Source organism: Rhipicephalus sanguineus, chromosome 1 (assembly GCF_013339695.2).
Source record: "Rhipicephalus sanguineus isolate Rsan-2018 chromosome 1, BIME_Rsan_1.4, whole genome shotgun sequence".
NCBI lineage: Eukaryota > Metazoa > Arthropoda > Arachnida > Ixodida > Ixodidae > Rhipicephalus > Rhipicephalus sanguineus.
Window position 1 is genome coordinate 134,401,224 of NC_051176.1, and position 23,530 is coordinate 134,424,753.

The 23,530-nt window shown below is 46.8% G+C and overlaps 1 protein-coding gene across 1 annotated transcript in view; it reads right to left on the minus strand.

The window, feature by feature from the left end:
• LOC119398619 (SPARC) overlaps positions 1–23,530 on the minus strand; it is a 39,051-nt gene that overhangs the window by 12,392 nt on the left and 3,129 nt on the right. Inside the window, exon 2 of the mRNA XM_037665455.2 lies at positions 12,708–12,778. Within this exon, the coding sequence (XP_037521383.1) occupies positions 12,708–12,767 (60 nt within the window). The 5' untranslated portion in view covers positions 12,768–12,778. The remainder of the gene's footprint in view (positions 1–12,707; positions 12,779–23,530) is intronic.

Here is a 23,530-nt window from a genome sequence, read left to right on the forward strand (position 1 = left end):
ATAAAAGAATGCAAGTACCTCTCACACACATGCAAATGTTATTCAGTGTTGCAAAAGACAGTAACACAAAGAAACCCTGAAGAAGGAAATGGTCTTGAGATTAGCACCCACTACCAAGTACTGTAACTGTTTCTGGTGTTCCATTGGATGTTTCCGCCTTCTTAGAATATTGTGTAGAAAGTTTCATTTTTATAACCTGTTCTTTTTTTTTACTGTTTGTGCTAGTGAATTGATTAAGTTGGCAAGGCTGTGAACATTTGCAAAAAAAGAGCTTAACCCCTTAAGTGCCAATTAAATTACGAAAAATTGTTCAAAAATTGCAAAATTTTTGTATGACGTGAAATGCTTCAGTAACATGTTCAAAACAGAAAAATACTTGCGAAAACGTTTTACAACAGATGAAAATGCTTTATTTGTCATACAGTATTTCACACCGTCATGTAATACCCAGAGGCCCGTAGCCAGGAATTATTTTCAGGGGGAAGGGGGGGGGGGCATTTGCTGAAGGACTTGAAAAACACCTATTTTCGGTATAACACCCCCCACCATCATAATTTTGGAGGGGTGAGGGGTGCCCGGGCTCCTAGCCACCTCCCCCCCCCTCCCGGCGCCGGCGGGCATGGTAATACACCATACCTGGGACATTTGATGTGTATTCCAAAATAAATTTCGGCAACTCCAGAAAGTAAGGGTTCCATTCGACATTCCACGGACAAAATGTACTATTCTCTTGATAGTTCAATACAAACTAGAGGCTGTCATCCTTGGGGTAGCGTTCAAAGCACAGCACTGCGCCATGTTCATTTATAATGAGCGGCAAACGCAAGGCATTCATTTTGCCATTTAGTGCACAGACTCTCATTCAATAAAAGCGTCAATCATGGAACCGGTGCTGCCATCTATTTTTAAATAGGAAAATGCCATTTGATTACCTGGGCTCGTCAATAGCCTCTTGAAACACTGCTGAAGAGCCATGACGAGCACAGGTTGTCATATGCAAAAAAGTGGCGTTTGCTCATGACGAGCTCAGGTCGTCATAAGCGCTTAAAGGGTTAATCTGTGCCAAATTTCTTTAATATTACATATCTGTTACACAAGTATATCACTTAATTCCCACCACAAAAGGTGAACTGTTGGAGGTGGCCTTTTTGAAAAATCTGAACAGCTTTCATAAAACAGTATTGTAAAGATGAAGCTAAATGCAAAGTAGAGTCACTGAAGTCTACACAAAGCCTGTTGGTCATATTTGGACTAATACATTATATTATAGACATGAACAGCAAGTTCATGTCTATAGTATAATATATTAATGTACTTCAATTTGATAAGAAATGTAAATGGAAAGATTGGTTCGTTCAGCAGTTTATGAAATCTCAAGACCCGATGTCAGCACTAGAGCTCTTTAGAAGCAAGCTTTCTTCTTTCATCCTTCCGAAAGATCCACAATTCACATCCACATGTCAGCACAGGAAAAGAGGTGTTAACAACATTTTTGTATGGCTTAATTAACCTTTGTCTTTCATATTTTTTAAAATATCTTAAGAAAGAGCGTAATCCAATTAGTGCCCTCTTTCCTAGTTTTATTTGCTGAATTTCCTCGGCAGAGCTGCAACCTTTTGTCTATACTCGACGTGAAGGAAACAACTAGGAGGGAGTGTCACATGATTCTGTTAGCCTAGGTAGATGTACTAGAAGCGTTTGAGTGGGACGAACGAGGGGGATGAAAGTGAAGTGCGGGCCATGGACAGAACAGAGGGCGCTGTTATCGAGGGGGATAGGCTGGGTCATGGCCCGAGGAAGAAAAAAATTAGGAAGGAGCACGCCTAGCATTCACAAGCCAACCTCCTCTGAAGCCGCTTGCTCCTCCCGTTCGTGTATCATTTCCCACGATGCTTCTGTTTCATTTCCTTTTATGGTGGGCTCATGAACAAAACCAAAAATTGACGAGCGTGCGAGCCTACACTCTAAGAAAAAATCGAGTATTTGGGGAGTATGCTGCAACACAACTATAAATCGTCATTCACCTGGCGTACTTTCCTCGCGTTATCATCGCGGTGCTGGCACTGGCACTTTCCGGTCACGAACAACAATGCGCACGTTATCAGGGTTACATAGCTTCTTGATAGGAAAGTGACGAAAGCCGGGTTTTCAAGAAAGGAAACGCGAGCAAGCCAGATCATGATTATTGTTGCGTGGCAGAAAGACTCCCAAAATACTCGATTTTTTCTTAGAGTGTAGCGTCCACAAGCCAACCTCCTCAGACGCCGCTCCCCCCTCGTTCTCCATAAACGCTGGTCTCAATTCCCAGCATGCTCCTGGTTCATTTTTTATGACTGGGGTTCAAAGTTTTCACGTGTCGACGTTCCCTCCTGTATTTTTTTTTTCCTCCGTGGGCTGGGTGCACGCGCACCGCACCTAACATATCGAGGAACGCGGGACTCCACGGTACCTGCGAGCGCGCCGCAAGGGACGCCTCTCATTGGCGTCCCTAGCTGCCATACGTGGTCACGTGGTCCGCATCCCACAAGAACGCTTGGTGGGAAGCGCGTGCCTCACAGCCCTAGAGTTACTGTATATGCTACCAATAGGTAGCAGAGTTGCGCATCCGTCTTCCAAACGCCACTAGCAACCATGCGACATGCATTGCGGAGAAGCTGATGCTAGGGCCAATTCTTGTATTTCTCGATCGCGCCGCTGCAGCGAACTGAATTGACAATGGGCACACTGCGCTTCTAACTCTCCGCTGACAGGAACGCCTCTAACGGCGGCGTGCGCGTCCTTGGGGTGATGGAAGCTTTCGAACGCCGTGGCCGGTGACAGCATTTGTGCCAGCTCCTCCGTCTTTTTCCGCAGTTTTCCGAAGCGTTTCATTTTTGGCGATCGTTGCATGGCTCAGCGTCACTGCAACAAAGTTTCTTGTGTTGTGGGCTGCCACAGTACCTACAGCAATTCACCAGGAACAAAGTTTTACCGCTTCCCGAAGGCTCACTGGGAGAAGGAGAGACGCCAACGTTGGATACAACTTATTCGCCGTGACAAGTAAGATTTTTTTTTTTCATTTTTTTCGGTGCAGGGTGTTACGTTTATTCCATGGGAGAGGCGCCCTTGGAATGAAATATTCTTTCAGACCTGCCTTAATTGAGATACACCCATTATTCATGGTCTCCAAATGACGATGTATTTTTGTTCCCGCTGAATCGGTATGGCGAAGGCATTGTTTAATTCTAGTTCTTATTGCATGCGCAGCGTTGACGGTACAGACTGGGAACCCACAGAAAATAGCAAAATTTGCAGTAGGGATTTCGTGGGAAATGCTAACGCCAGTGAACAGGAGCACCCAGCCTACCTACCAAAGATTTTTCCATCCCCTTAAAAGACGGCTGGAACAGCTCGCTCATGGGAGCATTACGAAAGGTTCGGTAACATTTATGCGTGTTTTGCATGTTGTTTAGGCTTGACAGCGACGAGTATTCCATTCGCTCTATACGTACTTGATTCAGAGTTTATATCTTTAGGGCTGCTGTATCTTTTTAGCGCTTGTCATACTCGTATGTTATTTTGATTAGCATTACATAACAAAATATTCGTGGTAAAGTCAGTTTTCTATATCTCTACAGGTACACGGCCACTGCCGCAGCGTACTTCCATTAGCCGGCTATGACTGCTCTGCAGTCGCAGGTCGCGTCAATGACACATCTGTTTCGAGATAACTTCAAGACAATAAAACAGAATGGAATAAAACGAGACTATTGAATAAAAATGCTTATTTACTGTCAACTTCATGGTCTGCGACGGAACGTTGATGGGCGGTCGGGACACACACTGATATGTCACCACGCTTTCCGTCCGAAGCGATAAGTTCTTTAACATAAATTAATGTACAAGACATGTCATCCTACAGAAGCTTGCCTTTATCAATGATTACTCTCCAGAAAAATGTATCCAAACCTTCGACGGTCTGAAAACCAGCCAGCAGTTGCGGAGGAACGCACGCAGACGAAACCGTGCTTGCACAAGCAGCCGCGCGGGTGGTCTGAGAGGGAACGCTATCACTACATTCTATAGGCGCTATACTATCACCCTATCACCCCAGGGACGCGGAAACGGCCGCGTTGGCGCTGAACGCCGCAGCGCTGGTGGAGCCGCCTAGGCAAGCGCAGTGTGCCCATAGTCATTCACAGTAAAGTTAAATCACCGGTCTTCGACACGGCAAACTTGCCGATCGGTGACCCGGTAGGCATGTCGCCTGCAAAAACGGAGCGCGTCTTCGTCGCATAGCTGCGGTTGCTAGCCAGACCTATGCGCAACTCTGCTACCTAAAGGTTGCATTACAGCAACTCTACACAGCCCGCACAACCAGCGCTCCCTAGTCATTTTTCTAGGTGGCGCAGGCACAACGCAACCTAGCATAGTATTTTCCACATTTCGCGCCTCACGCACATGCAGGCGCGGAACCGGTTGTTCGGCCCACTCTAAAGTCCCTAGATTTAACAGGGAAATATCTAGGGATTTTAGCCCACTCAAAACGGTTCAGTACACTCTAAGCTAACATGTCCTGACGCCGCCCCTCCCGGCCAGCGCGCGGTGCTTCCTGGGTAGGATTAGGCCCGGGCACCGCAGCGCTCGTAGCAGACGCTCGCAGCAGACGTAACGGGCGTCGACCAATAGTAGCGCTTGCATATCGCGTGACGATCAGGGCTTATTTCTCCGTAAATTTTTTATGACGAACTATAGGCTTCAATATTGTCACGTGACGCTCCCTCCTAATGTTTCCTTCCTCAATGATTCTGGACCAAAGAGCGTTTCGAAACTATGACGGAACATGGCGGCAGAGAGGACGACTCGCCGTCTGTCCTCGATGTGCGTTATCTGCTACTGAGCAAAAACTGGAGCCGTTTGATTGACACGCGATACGCTGCCGCGTGGTGCCCATCGTCCCTGTGACTATTTGTGTGCATCACGCGAACGCGTTTGCCGTAGCTGTGCTCTGCGGCGAGGTTTTTTCACGCCCGCGCCGCTCCCTGACCGCGTGCACGGGCGCGTAGCGTATTATGACAGAACGGCGCAAAATACGAGACAGTGCACAGACAGGCCACATCAGCGTGTTCACAGTCCCGTATTTTGCGTTCTTCTGCCATGATGTTCATGATCCAATTAGCCCAGCTTAGAACCTTCGTGCGTAGCGCATCTTGTAGGACAACGCGGCGACAGCGCATGTGGCTCATTTATGCAAGCGACACGTATACTGTACGTGAAGCGGTCCCGCAAAATAAGCAGGCGGCCATAGAGGCAGCTGCGAACGGTGACGCGGAGCGATTGGGTTGTCGCACACGGTACTACGCGCGCTGCCGAGCAGAGTTGAAGATGGTTATATCGTGAGGGTTGTCGGCGATAGGCGGTAATGGCGCGCTGATCGCGCGCCGTTGCGCCTAAATGCTAGGTCGCCGATCGGCCTCCTAGTATTTCCGGTGTTTCGCCTCACCTGGCCTCACTCACGCCGAAGTTGGAATCAGAGGCGCAGCTTCCCCATCCTACTTCGGGTGGGGAGAGGGGGGCGCGCGACTCTGCCATATCGCAACTGACATCTCTCATTGGACTGCCGGTAGCACATTATGGGCGGCGTTGGCCATCCCGCGAGTGCGCCGAACTCTATGGAGGTCGGGTCCGAGATTCATCGAAACATGTCGAATTTCATTACTCCGAAATATATATTACCAGAAGCCGCTTTTCTGAAATCTCAAAGCGACAATGGGCTCTTCGCAGGAAGGACTCCAATTCTCCCGTTTGACCCGATCGACCGCCTATTTCCACTAATTAAAAAGTTAATTTAGTCTCTAATTACTACCGTAATTGATGCATCTAGTCATCTTCTGATGTCCGCCACTGCAGAAAAAGTAATTATGAAGGCAGCGACCAAATATTCCATTTCCCTTACTCTTGAGCATTTTCGGACACATTTCTTGAAACACCCTGGGTGTGTTCAGATAAGGACAGACCAAGGGGGGTCCCGACTATTTTTTGTTTTGCGCGAAATTTTTATATGAGCTGGGCAAATGTCTCTATAGAAAGGAATGAACCTTCGTTTTGCAGAAATTATCACGGATTTCTAGGAAAAAATTCGCGTTTCACAACAGGTGGAAAAAGGCAATTCTGCAACTTTCAGATTTCACAACTTTGGAGGCCTATCACTAAAAACTTAACGCATTGTGGACATCAGTGTTAATTTTTCGTAAATTTTCTGCAATAGTACTATCGGCCTACGGAAATTTAAATTTGTGTGACTGACAGTACATTTTTGAAAAATTGCCAAACTTTGATTTTTGAGCGGCTGCCTCTGGCTGACCCCAAATTGAAGGGTTTTTTTTCGCAGTTTTCGCTAAAGAGCTGAAGCTGAAAATATTTCTCACAAGTCTACGAAAGGTTTTTCGCTAATTAAGCAAAAAGTTATGCGACTACATTGCATATTTATTTCGTTATAAAACCCCAAAAATGCCATAATTCCAAAACTAGCGAAAATTGCAACATTTTAAGGTCGTTTAAAAAAAAATAATCATCACCGATTTTTATGAAAATAATGAACTATATCCGGCCATTACTGCTAAATATTGTGCTGCAAAAATATGTTGCATTATTTTGTTTTAAGTGAGAAAATTGAGCTTATTTTATTACCCATGTATGATATTAACATCAATGTGTGGCGTTTTTATAATAAAATAAATTTAATAGACATATTTAGTTTGTACCTCGCTTTTTTGGTTTTAATAATGACGATTGACCCAGCTTGTGCCTTTTTGACCGTTTTGAGTCACAGAAAAGCTGAGCTTGAATTTTCAGAGCTCCTCTGTCTGTGTCCCTACCAGTACATTGAGGCAGCCGGCACCCGAGAGCGCGTACAAATGAAAGCTCGTGGTGTAGAGTGCAAATCTTTCTGCTCGTCAACCATTTTAGTTCACATCATACCACGTATCTAACGCAAAAGAGATTTAACTAGTACTTCCCTAACAGTACGGGAAAATGTTATAGTTGCGTTAGTGTGCCTATACCCAATTGCTCGCTACTGGGTGGTAGAGAAAGGGGGCCCGAAATGTGAGGTTCGCGTTTGTTTCTTTAAGGAAAATGATTATAACTTGCCCTAAGACTACTTGAGGGCCATATTTCGATGAAAATCCTGCAAAAATATCTTCCTATACTTTATTAATAATAAAAGTCTTCGTGTTACCATCTTCAACTGCGTACTTACCCTGATTTTCTTCCATCAAGCAACGAAATTTATGGACTAGAGTTGGTTACAATAATGTACAGGTGGCTCGAGCATTACCATTGTATGGGAATATTAAGACCGTTGCGGTCTTAATATTTCGACGAATTTATCATTTGCAGAAACAGGTTGAGATGGTGGGAATGAGGGTGTTATGAATCTACAAGAAGTACACGTTCATGTTGCGCTTTAAATAGTTTATTCACGTCACCTAGAATGAGTAATATCCATTCGAGCAATCAAATTTTGCACACTGCAGATTCACAACTCCTTCCACTCTGTGTCTGCGCACCGCGCTACGTACAGGAAATTCCCTTGGTCCGATTTCATGTGTTTGCACATGTGGGTTGCCTGAATACCTTGAACCCGTCTGGCAAGTTTCCATTCCTCCTTCTTCAGTTCTCTGAAGGCTTCCACTTCACTCTTCTTCATATGCAGTAAGAAAATCTTTTTAAGTTTACTGGCTACAATAGTAACGAAATCACTTGCGCACTGAATGACCTCGGTGGCGGGTGAACGCAGGTTATGTAGTGTGGCTTGGTGTTTCACAAGGCCACCGACGCCGTCGCAGGCATTTTTGCCGTGCCCCGTTGCCGAAAAAAGCCACTTGGTTGTCTGAAGCTGACTGCATTGCAATTCGTGCAGTTGGAAGCGGTTCTTAAAATGGGCAGCTGCTCCATCACTCACAAGTGTTAGTTTCGTGTAAATTGGAGCATAATCTTCAATGTGATCCGTGATTTTTCTCAGGTCCAAGCAAGCATGTGCAGAGTCGTGGCAAACGACATCGCTAATTATTGCGTAGTTCCATGTCGACTTTCTTGTCGATACAACGCAAGATGCTAACTTGCGTACTTTGCCAATGGTAAGATTGTACTTTGTCTGGGAGTACGATGGACCAATTTTCGGCAAAGTCAAAGTGGAAAACAATGGAACCCTTTTCACAACACTGTTTTTCCTCGTGTATGGCATTTGCTTGCGTGCGCCTGAGGTAGTAATGAGGGATCCATTTCATGGTCACATTTTGAAATTCCTTTAGGAATGCTGGAGGCATCGTGGTCTTCTTTATTTCTTCGTCCGGTGCTATGCCAAGAATTCCCAGGCTGAGACCATTCTTCACAGGACATTGTTCGCACTCGCCTAAGAAGCATTTGGTGCTAGGCTGCGTGCACACACAGAGCGCCTGCACATCATCAGTCGACATCAAAGACCCCGACGCATTTTTGATCCCAATAAGGCATAGTTTGAAATTTGCACAATATTGTGCAAATTTCCACACACCTTGTTCTGCAGCTATCTTCCTGGCCTTTAGAATCGCGTGCTTCGTTGCCTCTGGAATGAAGCATTGCACCTCTTTTATTCTTAGGCTCAGATGTATCAAGGATAGCAGACGGCAGCGCTCTCGAAAATATGTGCACTTGATGTACGCTGTGTGTAGGTTGTTCTTCCAGCTGGCACAGGCGCAGCAACTGAATTGTGATGGAATGTCTTTAATGCGGTATGCTGTGCGAATTCCGCATCGAATGTTTCTTACAGCAGCTCTAGTAATTTCATCTGCCTTGCGCTTTGCGTACGAGAGTCTCTTCCCTTTCTTTACACTCCGAGGAGGCTTTAGTGGCGACACTGCTGATGGGGCACCAACGACTGTCTTAATGCTCTCCATAACTTCCTCTGTAGTCTGGAAACCCTGATTGGACTGACTGGATTCGTCTTCCATATGCTCAATGTCTTTAAAGTTCCTAAAGCAATTCTGGCACACAAAGTGCGATTCATGCACTTTGAGCGCTGTGTCAGCTTTCAACACTTTCTTTAGATTGTCAATTCCCAAGTCTTTGACACTGCGGAAATTCCTTTGAAACCTGATCTTCCGCTTGTGTCTCTTTAAGTAGTCGGCGCAGCAATTTCGTTCAGGAAACTTCGCCATCAGAACTGTGCCACAGTGCGGTCTCTCGGTGACACAGTAGGTTACAGTGAGTATAAGGTACACTCACTTTGGGGTGAAGCTAGCATCCAAGGAAGTTCTTAGTGCAATAACGAAAGTTCAGTAGCCGGATCGCAGCTGATGTCTTGACACCAGGGTTTACGGGAAGAGAGCTGCTTGCAGTGGGCTTCTTACTTACTCCGCAATCTCTATCTTATCTGCTTACGAGATAACTTATTATTAATAATAGAGGACGACACGAGAGTAACTACAATGTGATGAAAAAACTGTATCATTGACACACGTAGAAATCAACACGACTTCTTTCTTCGAGTTCACTATCCAGACTGACATACGGCCCACACCCAAAAAGCTTCTTTTCAGGGGTGAGGGGAACGCTCTCTCCTGTCTGGGTCCGACCGTTGCAGGCGCACCGCGGTGCGTCTCGCATTTCACGACGGTCATGTGTTCTCCGTCACAGGTTCTCGGCGTGCTTGGCTGTTATACGTACTTTTGTTTCCCTCTCTTGCGGGTGGCATTCAATTACGCTCTGGTCTTGCTGTACGCGCTCTCGCGTGCCTGCTGCCTCAATGTGCCGTAGTATGGATACAGACAGAGGAGCTCTGAAAAATTCAAGCTCAGCTTTTCTGTGACTCAAAACGGTCAAAAAGACACAAGCTGGGTCCATCGTCATTATTAAAACCAAAAAAGCGAGCTACGAACTAAATATGTCTATTAAATTTATTTTATCATTAGAACGCCACATATTGATGTTAAGACCATACATGGGTATTAAAATAAGCTCAATTTTCTCACTTAAAACAAAATAATGCAACATATTTTTGCAGCACAATATTTAGCAGTCATGGTCGGGTATAGTTCATCATTTTCATAAAAATCGGTAATGATTGTTTTTTTTAAAACGACCCTAAAATGTTGCAATTTTCGCTAGTTTTGGAATTATGGCATTTTTGGGATTTTATAACGAAGTAAATATGCAGTGTAGTCGCATAACTTTTTGCTTAATTAGCAAAAAACATTTCTTAGACTTGTGAGAAATATTTTCAGCTTCAGCGCTTTAGCGAAAACTGCGAAAAAAGACCCTTGAATTTGGGGTCAGCCAGAGGCAGCCGCTCAAAAATCAAAGTTTGGCAATTTTTCAAAAATGTACTGTCAGTCACACAAATTTAAATTTCCGTAGGCCGATAGTACTATTGCTGAAGATTTACGAAAAATTAACACTGATGTCCACATTGCGTTAAGTTTTTAGTGATAGGCCTCCAAAGTTTTGAAATCTGAAAGTTGCAGAATTGCCGTTTTCCACCTGTTGTGAAACGCGATTTTTTTCCTAGAAATCCGTGACAATTTCCGCAAAACGAAGGTTCCTTCCTTTCTATAGAGACATTTGCCCAGCTCATATAAAAATTTCGTGCAAAACAAAAAATAGTCGGGACCCCCCTTGGTCTGTCCTTTTCTGAACACACCCCCCTGTATGCTACACCCCAGTAGCTGCATGCTCTCATTGGCAGTAGCTTATGGCATCACCGGGTGACACATGGCTTTTTTTTACCTTTATTTATTTGTTTCTTATTTGAATTTAGGAAAGGATGAATAAATTTCGTTTGTACATTGCAACTTTTCAAACATTTTTATGCATCCTATTCAGCACCATAGAAAGAGTCGACTGAAGCGAAATGATTTACATTCAAAATTTGTTACAAGACCGCTACACGTGTAGAAGAAAAAAAAAAAAAGCCGCCTTACAAAGGAAGAAAAATTGGATAGGGGCGAAGCATGTAGGGAAGGGTGTTCCAGCTCCACTAACGTGAAACATGTGGAGGGGCGAAGCATGCAGTGTGCACCGGTGTTTCCCATAGCAAAATCACTGCTAATGGGCAGTGAGAGACAGAAGAGAGATTAGACACAGAGACCCGCAGTCCGCTTTTAGTTAACGTGCATGTTGCGAATCTATATTGTTCAACTACGCACAAGAGAAATCTCCCACCGGCACTACATTTTAGGTCAAGATCCAGTGCACGGTGGCCGGTGAACGGTTGTGCAGCGCGAGCAGTAGGTTTTTTCATCAATCAAGAAACTCGCTAGCAGACGCTGCCTGCGTCGGCGTTGTCTCTCGCGGGCGAGGGCGCGTTCTCGATCTTTGCGAGCTGGTAGTTCAGCGTTCATCGCAGAAAGAGCGTTTCCATTGTCAACGCGCGCCGTTCGCTCACTCTCGGCACGCGGCGAGCGCTGAGGTGGTGGCGCCCTTTCTCGCGCACAAGCAAATTGACCGTCCCGACAGCAGACGACGATGCACACCGACATCCAAGGTGCTTCGCCCCTAAAAATGTTCATCACCTTTTGTGGTCACATCTTTAAGTTGTTTTCTTAACTAGTACGAACAGTGGCAGCTTGAAAGCAAGCGCGATGTAAGGAGGGCACAAGATTCGAGTGCCCTGATTATTCAATTGTTACGTATATGACTGAATCAGCAGATCCCGATGGGCAAGGTATGCTTCTATGTGTGGTAGTGGCCAGTGAGATGTACCAAATTAGACTCTCCCATCTCTTTCACATTTAAAGGGGTACTGATCCCATTTTTCGAATGCGAGTTTACTCTGCCATGCAAATCCCCTGTTTACAGAGGCGGCTCTGGGCAAGTGCGAAGCTGAACAAATGCTGATATTTTATTTTTATATTGAAGTCAATTTTGCCATGGCGCACCAACCGTCATCGACACTAGCTTGACGTCAGGCTACAGTACTAATTCTGGTGAGTTCACGCAGCAGTCTGGCTAGTTAAGATGACGTCAGGTACCAAAATTTCTAAGATGGCCGCTTAATGCGTCACGAAAACATTCAAAATGGCCGCTTGTGTGTCACTAACGGAGTCACCATGGAGGAAAGAAAAAGAAAGGAGGGCATTACGTCACGCGATTGAAATCCACCATGTCGGCCCAACACGTGATCAAAACGTCAGAGCGCGCTGTAGGTTTTAGTACTACCGGTGGCGTTCTGTTTTTGAACCTCCTGCGTGAGCAGGTCGGTTTGCGCCAAACAAGCGCGCTTCGATTAAAAGCTACCGGGCGCCATACCCGAAGTCTCGGCAAATCTCATTTCGTGCGTGATCTTCACGCAAAAGGTCACGTGTTGGGCCGACACAGCTGGCTTCAAAACATGCTTCAAAACAAATTGGCTTGCAAAGGCTGGCTGCGTGACGTAATGCACCTGATCTTTCTGTTTCTTTCCTCCGTGAGAGTCCCGGGGCGGAGCAGCCGTGAAAACATAACGATATCTTGCGCGAGCACGTGACGAGAAGCTCATGCCATGTTGTGACGTCAGGGTACAGTAGGAACCGAAACTAGCTTTTAAAACATACTGTAATTACTTTTTCAGGGTGCCCTCACGCTTAGCTGTAAATTTTCTAGGCTCTTGAGGGCTTGGCCTTTCATTTGACGAAAGAAAACGACAAATGAAAATTGTCGTGAATAGTAATTACCTCCAGTTGCAAACTACACATTGTTTACACACGTACCTTTTTTGCCTCCACTGCCAGGACAAGTCCCACAAGCAGCAGGATGATGAAGGCCTTCATGGTGTTAACGCCTGCAAAAAAGAAAAAAAAATTGCAGCCATTTGTTAACTCCGAAACAAAGGCACGGTCACAAATGCTGCAAATATGTGCCAAATGATGTGCTGCATGAAAGGAGCAGCGACACACAGTTAGGTGTTGCTACAAGTCAGGGGCGTAGCCAGAAATTTTTTCGGGGGGGGGGGGGGTTCAACCATACTTTATGTATGTTCGTGCGTGCGTTTGTATGTGTGCGTGTATATATACGCAAGCAAAGCTGAAAAATTTCGAGGGTGGAGGTTGAACTCCCCAACCCCTCCCCCCCCCGCCCCCTGGCTACGCCCCTGCTACAAGTCTCTGTAGCTGGATCCTGACATAGTCAAAGGCAATAGCGCAGATACCGACGTAACCGAAGAGAGGCACACAAAGTAGACAGCGCTACGTTTGTCTACTTTGTGTACCTCTCTTCGTTCACCTCGGTATCTGCGCTGCTGCCCTTCGCTATGTTGAACCAATACGCCCAATTGGACGCTCTAGATTTCCGACACAATTAATTTGTGCGTATTTCTAAAAGGGGGCCTAACTGCACATTCTGCGAGGTAAAGCACAACAGTTCAATAAAAGCAACCAGATAATCTCCCCAGAGAACAAGCTGCATGATCTAATAAACTTGCCCAGCACTGAAAAGATACTGGTAGTTAAGGCAGTTCGGTGGTTTGCACTTCCGAATGGCCCCAAACAACTGTAATAACTCTGGCGCACGGGAAAGCCGGACATATATATAGTATATGTATATGCAGTATGCACATTGGTATGCACTGTTCATTTTTGGCTCGAGACAGACCCTCGTATTTTCGTCGTTTCCGTCTTTATTTGCTTTATTTTTTCCCGTGCTTAGGCTGGCGATTTTCGTCGGCCAGTATAGGCGGGCAGACTGGCGGAAGCCGCCGCCAGGCGCGTTTACATTGTGCGTTCACAAGAAAACAAACCGGCAGCTGAAAGTGGGCGCTTCAGTGTGAGCGGCGGAGAAGGACAGCTCAGCCGACAGCTCGGTGAATCACAGCTGAGCAACGGCGGCCCCGGCGCAGCTCTCTATATTTAGGAGGAGCCGTACGGGCGCGGGAGCACCAGTTCGAGCAGCACGCGTCGACGTGGTTCGATGTGCCTTCGCATCAGCTGCTCCCTTTCCTCAATTCCAACGTCTGGGGTTCCGCCGCCGCCCATCCCCCCGCAACCGAAACCCTCCGCCAGGCTCGGCATCTTCCATCCACGCATCCGGTCGGCCCCGCAAGGGCATCTGTCCCGTGATGCGATATACACAATCCGCACGTTCAGCAGCAGCGGCTGCCCTTCAGGCGCTGAGCAAGCACAGATTCAGATTTTGGCATCGGGTATCGCTAGCGCGTGCACAACCAAAAGTAAATGAAAACGAAAAAAAGAAGTGAGGTATAGATACGACGAGGGGGCTTGCTGCGTGCTTGCGACGCCCGCACGTCGCCGCGCCCGATCGCCTTGGGCAGCGGCCACACGCTGTCAGCGCTTTGGCCATACGAAACCGCGCCGTTCGGAAACGTCCCACGTGCGGAGGTGTCAACGCTGCCTGCCGTGTTGCTTAGCGCGTCGTCAGATGGAGTCGCACGACTGATTTTCGCATTGATAAACGCAACGCAAGGCCGCTGGCAAGAGTTTCCGGAGAGCGATAGTCACGAAACACATATTGCGATTTCTCCACTACTCAGACAGAGAAGTGTCTGCTGATTTTATCGATTCGAGCTCAATGCAGTTATTAAAAGAAATAGAAAAGGAACACAATTCAAGCTGGTAACGCTGACGATTAATCGTTGTGCAGCTCGTGAACATGGCCAAGCACATGGTCAAGCATATGGCATCTGTGCTCGAGCGGCCTGCAGGTTCGACACCGATCTGCACCGAAGTATTATTTTTTTAAGTATTCCTTTTTATAGAACAAACAAAAAAAGTACTAACGAAAATAGTAGGAAACTATGCTGTGGTGTATACTTCGAAGCAGCGTCTCCTTGAACTCGTGGTCGACATGGCTTCGCTTGCCATGCAAACTCGTTTACTTCGCGACCACCATCGCCACGCGCTGTACACATGCTGGTCTCACATTGTGAGTGGTCTTCTTGTTGACGTCCTATTCTCTGCACGTGCGTTCGATCTGCGGACAGATATACGGGGTACACGAAGAGCGTGGACTTCGGGAAAGGGGGATGCGGCATCGTGCTGACACTCCGCAACTCACACATGAATAGTTCGCTATTCTTTGGCTAAGGCCCCGGAAATAGCTAAATATGTGTTTTTTATGTACCGTGTTTTTTTTCTTCTTTCGGAGTGTATATAACGACGCCGCAAGACAGTGCAGAAGCGCACCCAATTTAACAGCACCAACTTGCTCGCACCCGCCATGGCAGATCCGCATTGCGTGATGCCTCACACGCTCCTTGCGACACACGGGCGAGGGCGTCTTGTGCCAGGGTGCCACGCGGGGTCAGGGTAAAGCACAAACGAAAATCTGCTCAAACTCAGATAGGAAGGCGCGCAGTTCCGCCGAGTTCTCATGTCTCTCCCCGAAACGCGGCCGGAGGCCAACGAAGCACCCCTCGCTCGAGGCAGGGCCCGGAACACGCCGGCCCATATGCGCCCACGGTTCGTGACGTAACTGGGCTTCATATTCGCCGCCTCTTAACGATTGTCCAAGGACACGAGAGGCGCGACGAAGAGTCCTTGAAAGGGACCGACCGAGGCTCGGCCCCACAACAACGCCTACGCAGCACAGCGCGATACAGAGACAAGCCGCGCTGCTGGAAATGGTTTCCAGCGTGTCAACCGAGAACGTCTTCTCATCAGATCGCTCGGCCTTGCGCCGCATTCGCCGCTAGAGATACGTCGCCGAGGTCCATGGCATAGTATTAGGGCAGGCCGTTTATTGAAACCCCGTGGCACATGACGGTCTTTCTCGTTTTTCATAAACTATTACGATAATACACGGCTCGAGCTGGCTCTCATGTTTCGCCGTAGAGTTTCTCTCGTGAGCTGATCCTTTCAGGTTTTTTTTTTTCCCTCCAGCTTCTATCGTCAGAGCTTCGTCGTCGTACCCGCGCATACTGTACCGGCTCCGTGCAATAGATACTGTACCGGATCCGTGCAACTTCGCTTGCGTCAGAGCTATAGGTGCATAGAGAGTCAGTCAGAAGAGCGCATAAAAGACCGTTAACAGGGAAACGGCAACCTCTAGCTGCGCATTCAAGATAACGCGACGAGGTGTAGCATATACGTGTGTCGACGTATGAGAGTTTTCTGGAAAACTTTTCGTAGAATGTGCGGATTCTTTGCCTGTGGGCCCTTGTCTCTTCAGGGCGAGTGCTGGGCCCATTGCTGCACGAGTGGTGCCATGGGCCAGGGTAGATAAACAGTAGATCCTGGAAGCCTGTGGCAGTGGCACATGCCCACTGACGTGCGTATCCACGCCGAGCATTTGTAATCTTAATTTTCTTTGCCACGCTCTATGTATTCTACCGTATACAAGGAAAGCTGTCGGATGTGCGTTCTTTCTTTAGCGAGGTATGATATAATCGATGAAGGCATGTGCAAGTGATTGAAAACAGAAAAAGTCGACAAATACACGCGTTATAGAGGCAGACTTCACTTCTTTCATCAAAAACGCGATTATAAGCAGCATAACATAGGTGTTGTGTTATTAGGCTAGGCACCTCGCAGAAGACAGAGGTGTTAGCGATTTTCCCGCGGGCCTTTCCCGTAGAGTGACGCGCGAGCGACCATCAACCACCGTTGTCCCGAACAGCCCGGACGCCTGTCAACTGGTGCGTAGCCATGTATGCACAGGCAGCTGGCGTGCCGGGCCCATGGTGCTGCCATCTCCTTCTCCTCCGTTCCGCCCGGAAGCGGCCATCGAATGGGGACCAGATGCTGCGCCGGACGACAGCCGCTGCCGGACGGGGCGGCCCGGCCGTCGCAGAGCGGTTCCTGCTCCGCGCCAGCCGCCTGTCATATGCGCCCATAACTCACGCTGCCGTGAACGAAACCCCTTTCAGGGCGAGCTATAGTATGCAACGATCATCTATACGGCGCACGAGGAGCAAGACATTATACAGACAGCTCGAAGGTCGATCGACTGTCCTGCTCCGGTCTGTATGTAGTCGCTCCGAGCAGCACTCATCTGAAGCTAAGGTGGGGGGGGGGGGGGGGGGGGGGGGGTGGAATCTTACCTGCTGAGAACACTTTGGTTTCAGTGCAACTGGTATTCTATAGGGTTCCTTTTACTCACAGCACGTTTCCATATTTTCGCATATTTCACTTCCTAGACAGCGCTTTTTTTTAAATTCATATACATCATGCACATCAGTATGTTGAGCGATATATTATTATGTATTAACCGAGAATACACGAAAAGGGCAAAGGGAGCTATAGGAGAGAGAGAGCGCTTGCTTGCCTATTAAAGTGGAACGGCATCCAAGCGCGCTGATGGACCCACATAATCGAACACAGTAGGTTAATGTATACGAACGAGCGTAAGAATAAAAATAAAACCAAAAGAAGAGAGAGAGTGCGCTCAATTTATAACAAAATCCACACGAGACCTGAAAAACCCGAGCGAACAGGCCCGCCAAATTGTCCACAAGAGCTGAGGTATTCCAAACAACGCAGGACGTGAACGGGTAAATCAAGTCTAAGACAACGAGGCGATTTTTCTCCTATACTCGTTAATTCTGCTTGTCTTTATGTGTGCATGAACGTGTCTTTTGTGCGCTACTTCATCAATATCGCTGCTCACCAATTATCCCATCAATATATGTTAAGCTCTTCAATTCGAAAATCAAACTCAATCCGACAACTACTGTTGGAAAAGGTGAGCAACCTGTGCTACAGCTCTAGTTGCAGTTGCATTCCCATACCAACCAACTCTGCAGGATTGGTCCTAAGAATAATGTAGCAAAGATATTAGGACTATATTCGAGTAAAGGGGGAAACAAAAAATGGGTCAGCTTGCACTCAAAGAAAAAGAAAAGTTCAGTGTACATGGTAATGGCATTTAAGTATTCGATAAGAACACCAGAACTAAAAATAAGAGTAAACTAATGAAGTCGCGGTTTTGAGGCATCGGGAAGCATCACGATTAAAAATTACAAAAGAAAGGACACCTTTTTTTTGTGGTCGGTGTTCTTCATTTTGTTTCGTTATCAAAAGTAACCTTAGCACAAAAAGGAAGGGGGCGGGGGGAGGTACACATACACGGCCTTAGTTGAGCAATGAAGCCTCGTAAACTTTTGAGCAAATGCTCCCTTTCCTCCGTACAAACCAGCTAGGAACGCTTATATAGAATTCAAGATGACAAAGCTACTTTTTGAGAGTTCTATAGTTTACAAGAGGGTAATTAAAATGGTGTATGGCTTCTTTACCTTCACCACGAAAACAATAAAGCGGTGATGGCGCCAGAAGCACCTCTGCATGTAAAAGCAGAATATGAGAGATGGTATGCAACATTGTAGACTATACGATATACTACATATCGATGACGAACTTGAAGAAGCCACCGTTTTCGGTAAAGTTGACTTTTAATGACGCAGTAGGTGCACACAAAATCTGGGGAGCGTCACTCAAGCGTTTTGGAGACGCGACATAAAATTCACGTATCAACACCTGTCTGCGAAATGACGGAAGCTGATGAAGAGAGGCCCTGAGTAGCCGTAACATATCGATTTCGTGTGGATATTCACGCAAAAAGTTAAAAAGGAAAAGGAAGCCGCTGCTTCGCGATCGGTGACGCAGAGAAGGGGGCTCAGTTTCCATCTCAGTGAAAAGATGCGGCCGCTATGTACTCGTGGAGAGCGCATCATCTCGGCGTCGTTCGCGCAACGCACTGTAGAAAGGGAGACCGGTTTTAGCAGTTGTCTATCTATCCGGCGAGCGTGCACGGGGCGCACCATTACATTGTTTCCGCGGCCAACGGCACGCTGGCTCGGAAGAAGGATGACTTGACGCGACGGCATTCCACGCTCGTCAGAAGCCGCGGACACCACTCCTCGGAGTGACGCCCGCGGGTGCGCGGTCACCCACGGGGAGGAGGAGCAGAGTGTGCGCCACGCGAGAACTGTATAGCAGCGACGGTTATAGTTCAGTCATCACGGGAAAGGGAATGCGCTGATCTATACATAATTACGGGTGGTCGTCTAAACATGTTCATTCCACTGGTTTCCCTTTGCTATTATTATATGATGAACCCTGTTTTGGTATGTGCGAGCATTCGAAAAATTCGAATGTCGAATCTAATAGTGTCCTATTCGATCTGGTACAATCTAATCGAATAGCCGCTGCTCGTAATTGTGCCAATACTTTTTTTCTAATAGTTAAAGAATATTTCAAAAGCACCGAAATCAACACAAAATAGATGCAAAAGTACAGTCGTAAAACATATGATACCTAGCTTACGTAGTCATCATCATCGTCGGCCTATCTTATGTCCACACGAAGAGCTCTCCCAATGATTACCAACCCACACTGTTCTGGTTGCAGAGAACAAGGTGAGTTGATTCCATTTTATGCCAGCAAATTTCGTCACTTCGTCGCTCCACCTTTGTCGATCCTCGGTGGCGCTTCTCGTCTCTTTGTATGCACTCCCGTCGTCCTAACTGACCATCGGTTACCGGTTCTTATTCATAACGTGACCTACCCAGGTCCACTTCTTTTCTCCCAATATCATCTAAGATACCGGCTACACCTGTTTGTTCTCTGATCCACTCTGCTGTCTTGCTATCTCTCAGTTGTATTATCTTTCATTCCGTCGCACGCTGTGTGGTTCTTCTCGGGTTTCTTTGTTATTCTCCTCCAAGTTTATGCCGCATTTTTTAAAACTGGCGAAATACAACGGTTGTAGACCTTCCGCTTTGGTGACAGCGGTAAGTTGCCGACCATGGGCTGAGAATATGTCTACAGTATGCGCCCCAGCCCATATCCTTATCCTTCTGTTCAAATTACTTTCGCATGAGTAAAGGCGCCCCTGTTAGTATTTGACCTGGATATATGTATACACTCTTCTACAGACTCTATAGGGTCCGGTTTTCTATCGCGAACTTTCACTCTTTCGCCGGACAACCTAGCATTATCTTTATCGTCTGTATACTCATCTTCAACCCCACTTTAACGCTTTCTCAGTTTATGTCTTTAATATCATATTTCGCAAATTGTACCCGTCATTGACGAAGAGTGCGATGTCGCCAGGAAACCGTAAGTTGCTGAGATATTCCTCGTTAATATTTATTCCTATTCCCAATCTACTCGTCTAAATACTCCTTCTAGACGGTGAATAACAGTGGAGAGATTGTATCACCTTGTCGGACCCCTTTCCCGATCGGGATTTTCCTGCTTCTCTCGAGGAAGAGCAGGGTAGCTGTGGAATCGTTCACGTACGTTTCAAGTACTCATTGCCAACGCAATGCCTCCAAAACTACATCCCTACTGAGCCAAGCGCCTTTTCGTAATCTATGAATACCATATAACGGCGCTTTTCTTTTGTACTCGGCAGATTTTTTCAATTATTTGATAGATTACATGAAGGCGATCCATGGCACACAGTAACGCAGTGCTGCAGACTAAACGTCGCTCGTGGAGCCAGACTTTGCCGGCTATATCAAAGATCATTCGTGCTCTCTGAAGAGTTCTCCGCATGCTTAAAAAGTCTGCTTTCTCGTTCCCGATGATCCGTTTGTGCTTGTAATGCTAACATTACGAATACTACAGGATGCGAAGTCGAGAACGCGTTTCATATTAACTGTAAAAAACACCTGTTCCTTGATCCTCAGCTATTCGCTTACGGCTATTCGATTCGGTCTCAAAAATCACTATTCGCGCACGCCATGCTGCTAGGGGTCCATTTAGTTCGACAATTGGAGCTCGCGCATAGAGAGACGGGAGAAAGCGGACAGAATCTAAGCGTTAATTATCTTTCAAGAGGAGACTGCGCCCTTTTGTGCCGGCGGGCCGCGAAAGAGATCGGCCCGTATCACGGGAGGCGCACTTCCGGGTGCGGGACTTTCTGGGATCCCGCCAGATGGGACAGCCTTGTGCGGCGACCCCGTCGGCAGGCGCCCGCGAGACTTCGGCGCGTCGCATCGCGTGGGCCTCGCGCAGCGTACGTATAGTGGCGCGCTGTTTGGGCCCACGCTGCTTTCACTTCCACACCCCTATACTAGTATGCAGCAGCGTACAAGCCGTATACCTGCTGCGGCGACGCACAGGACAGTATAACGGCGCCCGAGACTGTCTCAGAACAAGAACTTTCAGATTTGAGGCGCCGTCTTTCGCAATGTACGCGATCGAAGCTCATCCAAGCTCATAAATACGACTTAATTTAATTCTGTGGTTTTACGCGTCAGAACCGCGACCCGATTATAAAGCACGCAGTAGCGATGGATTCGGTACTGTAAACTTAAACAGCGTCGAAATAGCGCGACTGCACAAGGACACACGCAGAGAAAGAACCACCACGAAGCCTTTCGTCTGTGCTGTTTGTTTATTTCGTGTGTCCTTGTTCAGTCATGCTGGTGCGGTTTAGTGCTATGAGCAAACTAGCCTTCATCAAGGTGTTACTGATGGACTGGGGACTAATTCGCCGTTGAATTTGGTTGAATTGAATTACTTCGCAATTATTACTAGAGGCCACTTTTTCGAAATCTCAAAGCTGCAATTGGTTCTTCGCATGAAGGACTTCAGTTCGCCGACGTGACATAACCGTCCAACTCCACTCATTACAAAGTTAATTTAAGTTTCTTAATTACTGTCCCAAATGATTTAGCCATCTTACGATGTCTGGTGCTACAGAAGAAGTAATTGTGAAGACATCGAACAAATATCGCACTTCCCTGGGTTTTGAGGATTTTGGACACATTTCTTGAAACACCCTGTATACATACCGCCCTCACCGGAATGCAGCTGCCGCCGCGGCTGACATCGAACCCGCGACGTCGTGCTCAGCAGCGTAACGCCGTATAGTACTCAGTCACTATAGCTGGGCAATACCATTCTTGGCGGGTGTATGTACAGGGTCGACCACATCTAAGCTGAACACCTCATTAGTATTCAAACCGGTAAAACTAGAACGCTTCTTATACTTCACGAGTGCAATGCCCGTTATAGAACGTCTAATCATGGTGTCGACAAACAAAATAATGATTTTCCGAATTATGTAATAAACAACAGCTTCAATGAGGTCTTGAATACTAATGAGGTGCTCAGCTTAAATGTGGACGACTCTGTACATCAGTTCTACGGATGCGTACAAACAATTACGGCTGACTTCGACAGCGCATACGCAAAAACTTGCACGCGAGGCGCGTGCACGCTAACGCAAGAATCATTCGCTTATTTCGGGGCAAACGAAAAGAGAGAAACTATACAAAGTAAGAGCAATCGCCACGTAGTGTTTCTGCCGTTAAGTTATTGAGACAAATGCTTCGGATGGCGAATTTAATTAAGATGTTCCTGGCAGAGATCATAATTAAATTCGCATTAGCGTGCTGCAGCGACGCTTCGAGAAAGACAGAAACTTCAAACTGCGGGCAAATCACTAACGAACACTCCGAAACCTTTCGACCGCGCTTATTAGGTTAACTAGGTCAATTAGGTTAACTATTTCTGCTCGGTGTTTCAAGCAGTAATTTGTTAGCCGCGCATGCGTGGCTCCGCTGTAGTGTCGACGATCCAGGCAGCGAGAGTAAAACTTATTGACCAGCTGAGGGACACAGGAACTTTCAGATCGTACGCATGCGGACATGTCGTACGCATCGGACATGCGCTTTCTTGTACTCTGGATGCGTACTGAGAGTGAGGAAGCCACAAGATGAGAATCAAATACGACGTTTCGGACTAAGCGTCGTCAGATAATAAGATTGTATGTACGGAAAGGCAGACACGGCTTATTCGGTGCTCTGTAGACAACTGAAACCGCTCTCCCGCGCTGTCTCGTGTTCCTTCATGCGCTGTAAAATGTTTGCAGCAGTGTTACGTATATTTGACAATACAGACACGAAGGCACGGTAATATTTGTACAGTACACATTCTCAGTGGGTAAATGTAGTGAGCAATGGAGTCTGAAACAAAAAAAATAACGTCTTTCTGTCTGAGCTCGAATTCTTCGACGTATACATACATAGTGGCGGAAATTTTAATGAAGGCGGTTGATTAAAAAAAAAATGGCTTTTTTTTCGTCTTCTTCTTTTTACAACTATATGCCACTGTTCGACGCGAAATATAAAACGTACATCGAATAGATACGAGGACTCAGGGTTCGTTTCGCGGCTTTTCGTCAGCAAGGACAGGAAGTAACGCGCAGCTCGAAACCTATAGTTGCACTTTATGATGCATGTCTGCGGCATATGTGCAGTGAACATGTAAATTTCATCCTACATAGCAGCGCGAGCCATGAAGAATATCGTAACTTTTCCCTATCGCCGTCGGTCTCCGAAGAAGAACGTAAGCTTTATTGCTGAATCAATAAGATTTGAGTTCAGCGTCTTTTTAGTGGGCCCGGCCACCCACCGCGGACGCGGTTCCGAGACCTTGTCCCGAACTTTCTCGCGTTATGGGACAATGAGTCGACAAAATGGACGATCTTGCATAAGCGCGGTGTGGTAATCTATGCATGCGAAACTATGTGAATAGCTATTTTGTGGAAGTTCTGATTGTGTGTTTACTCGATCGTTGTGTAAACCACAACCCAGCATCTGGAACAGACAGCCATGTGAGGCGGTCAG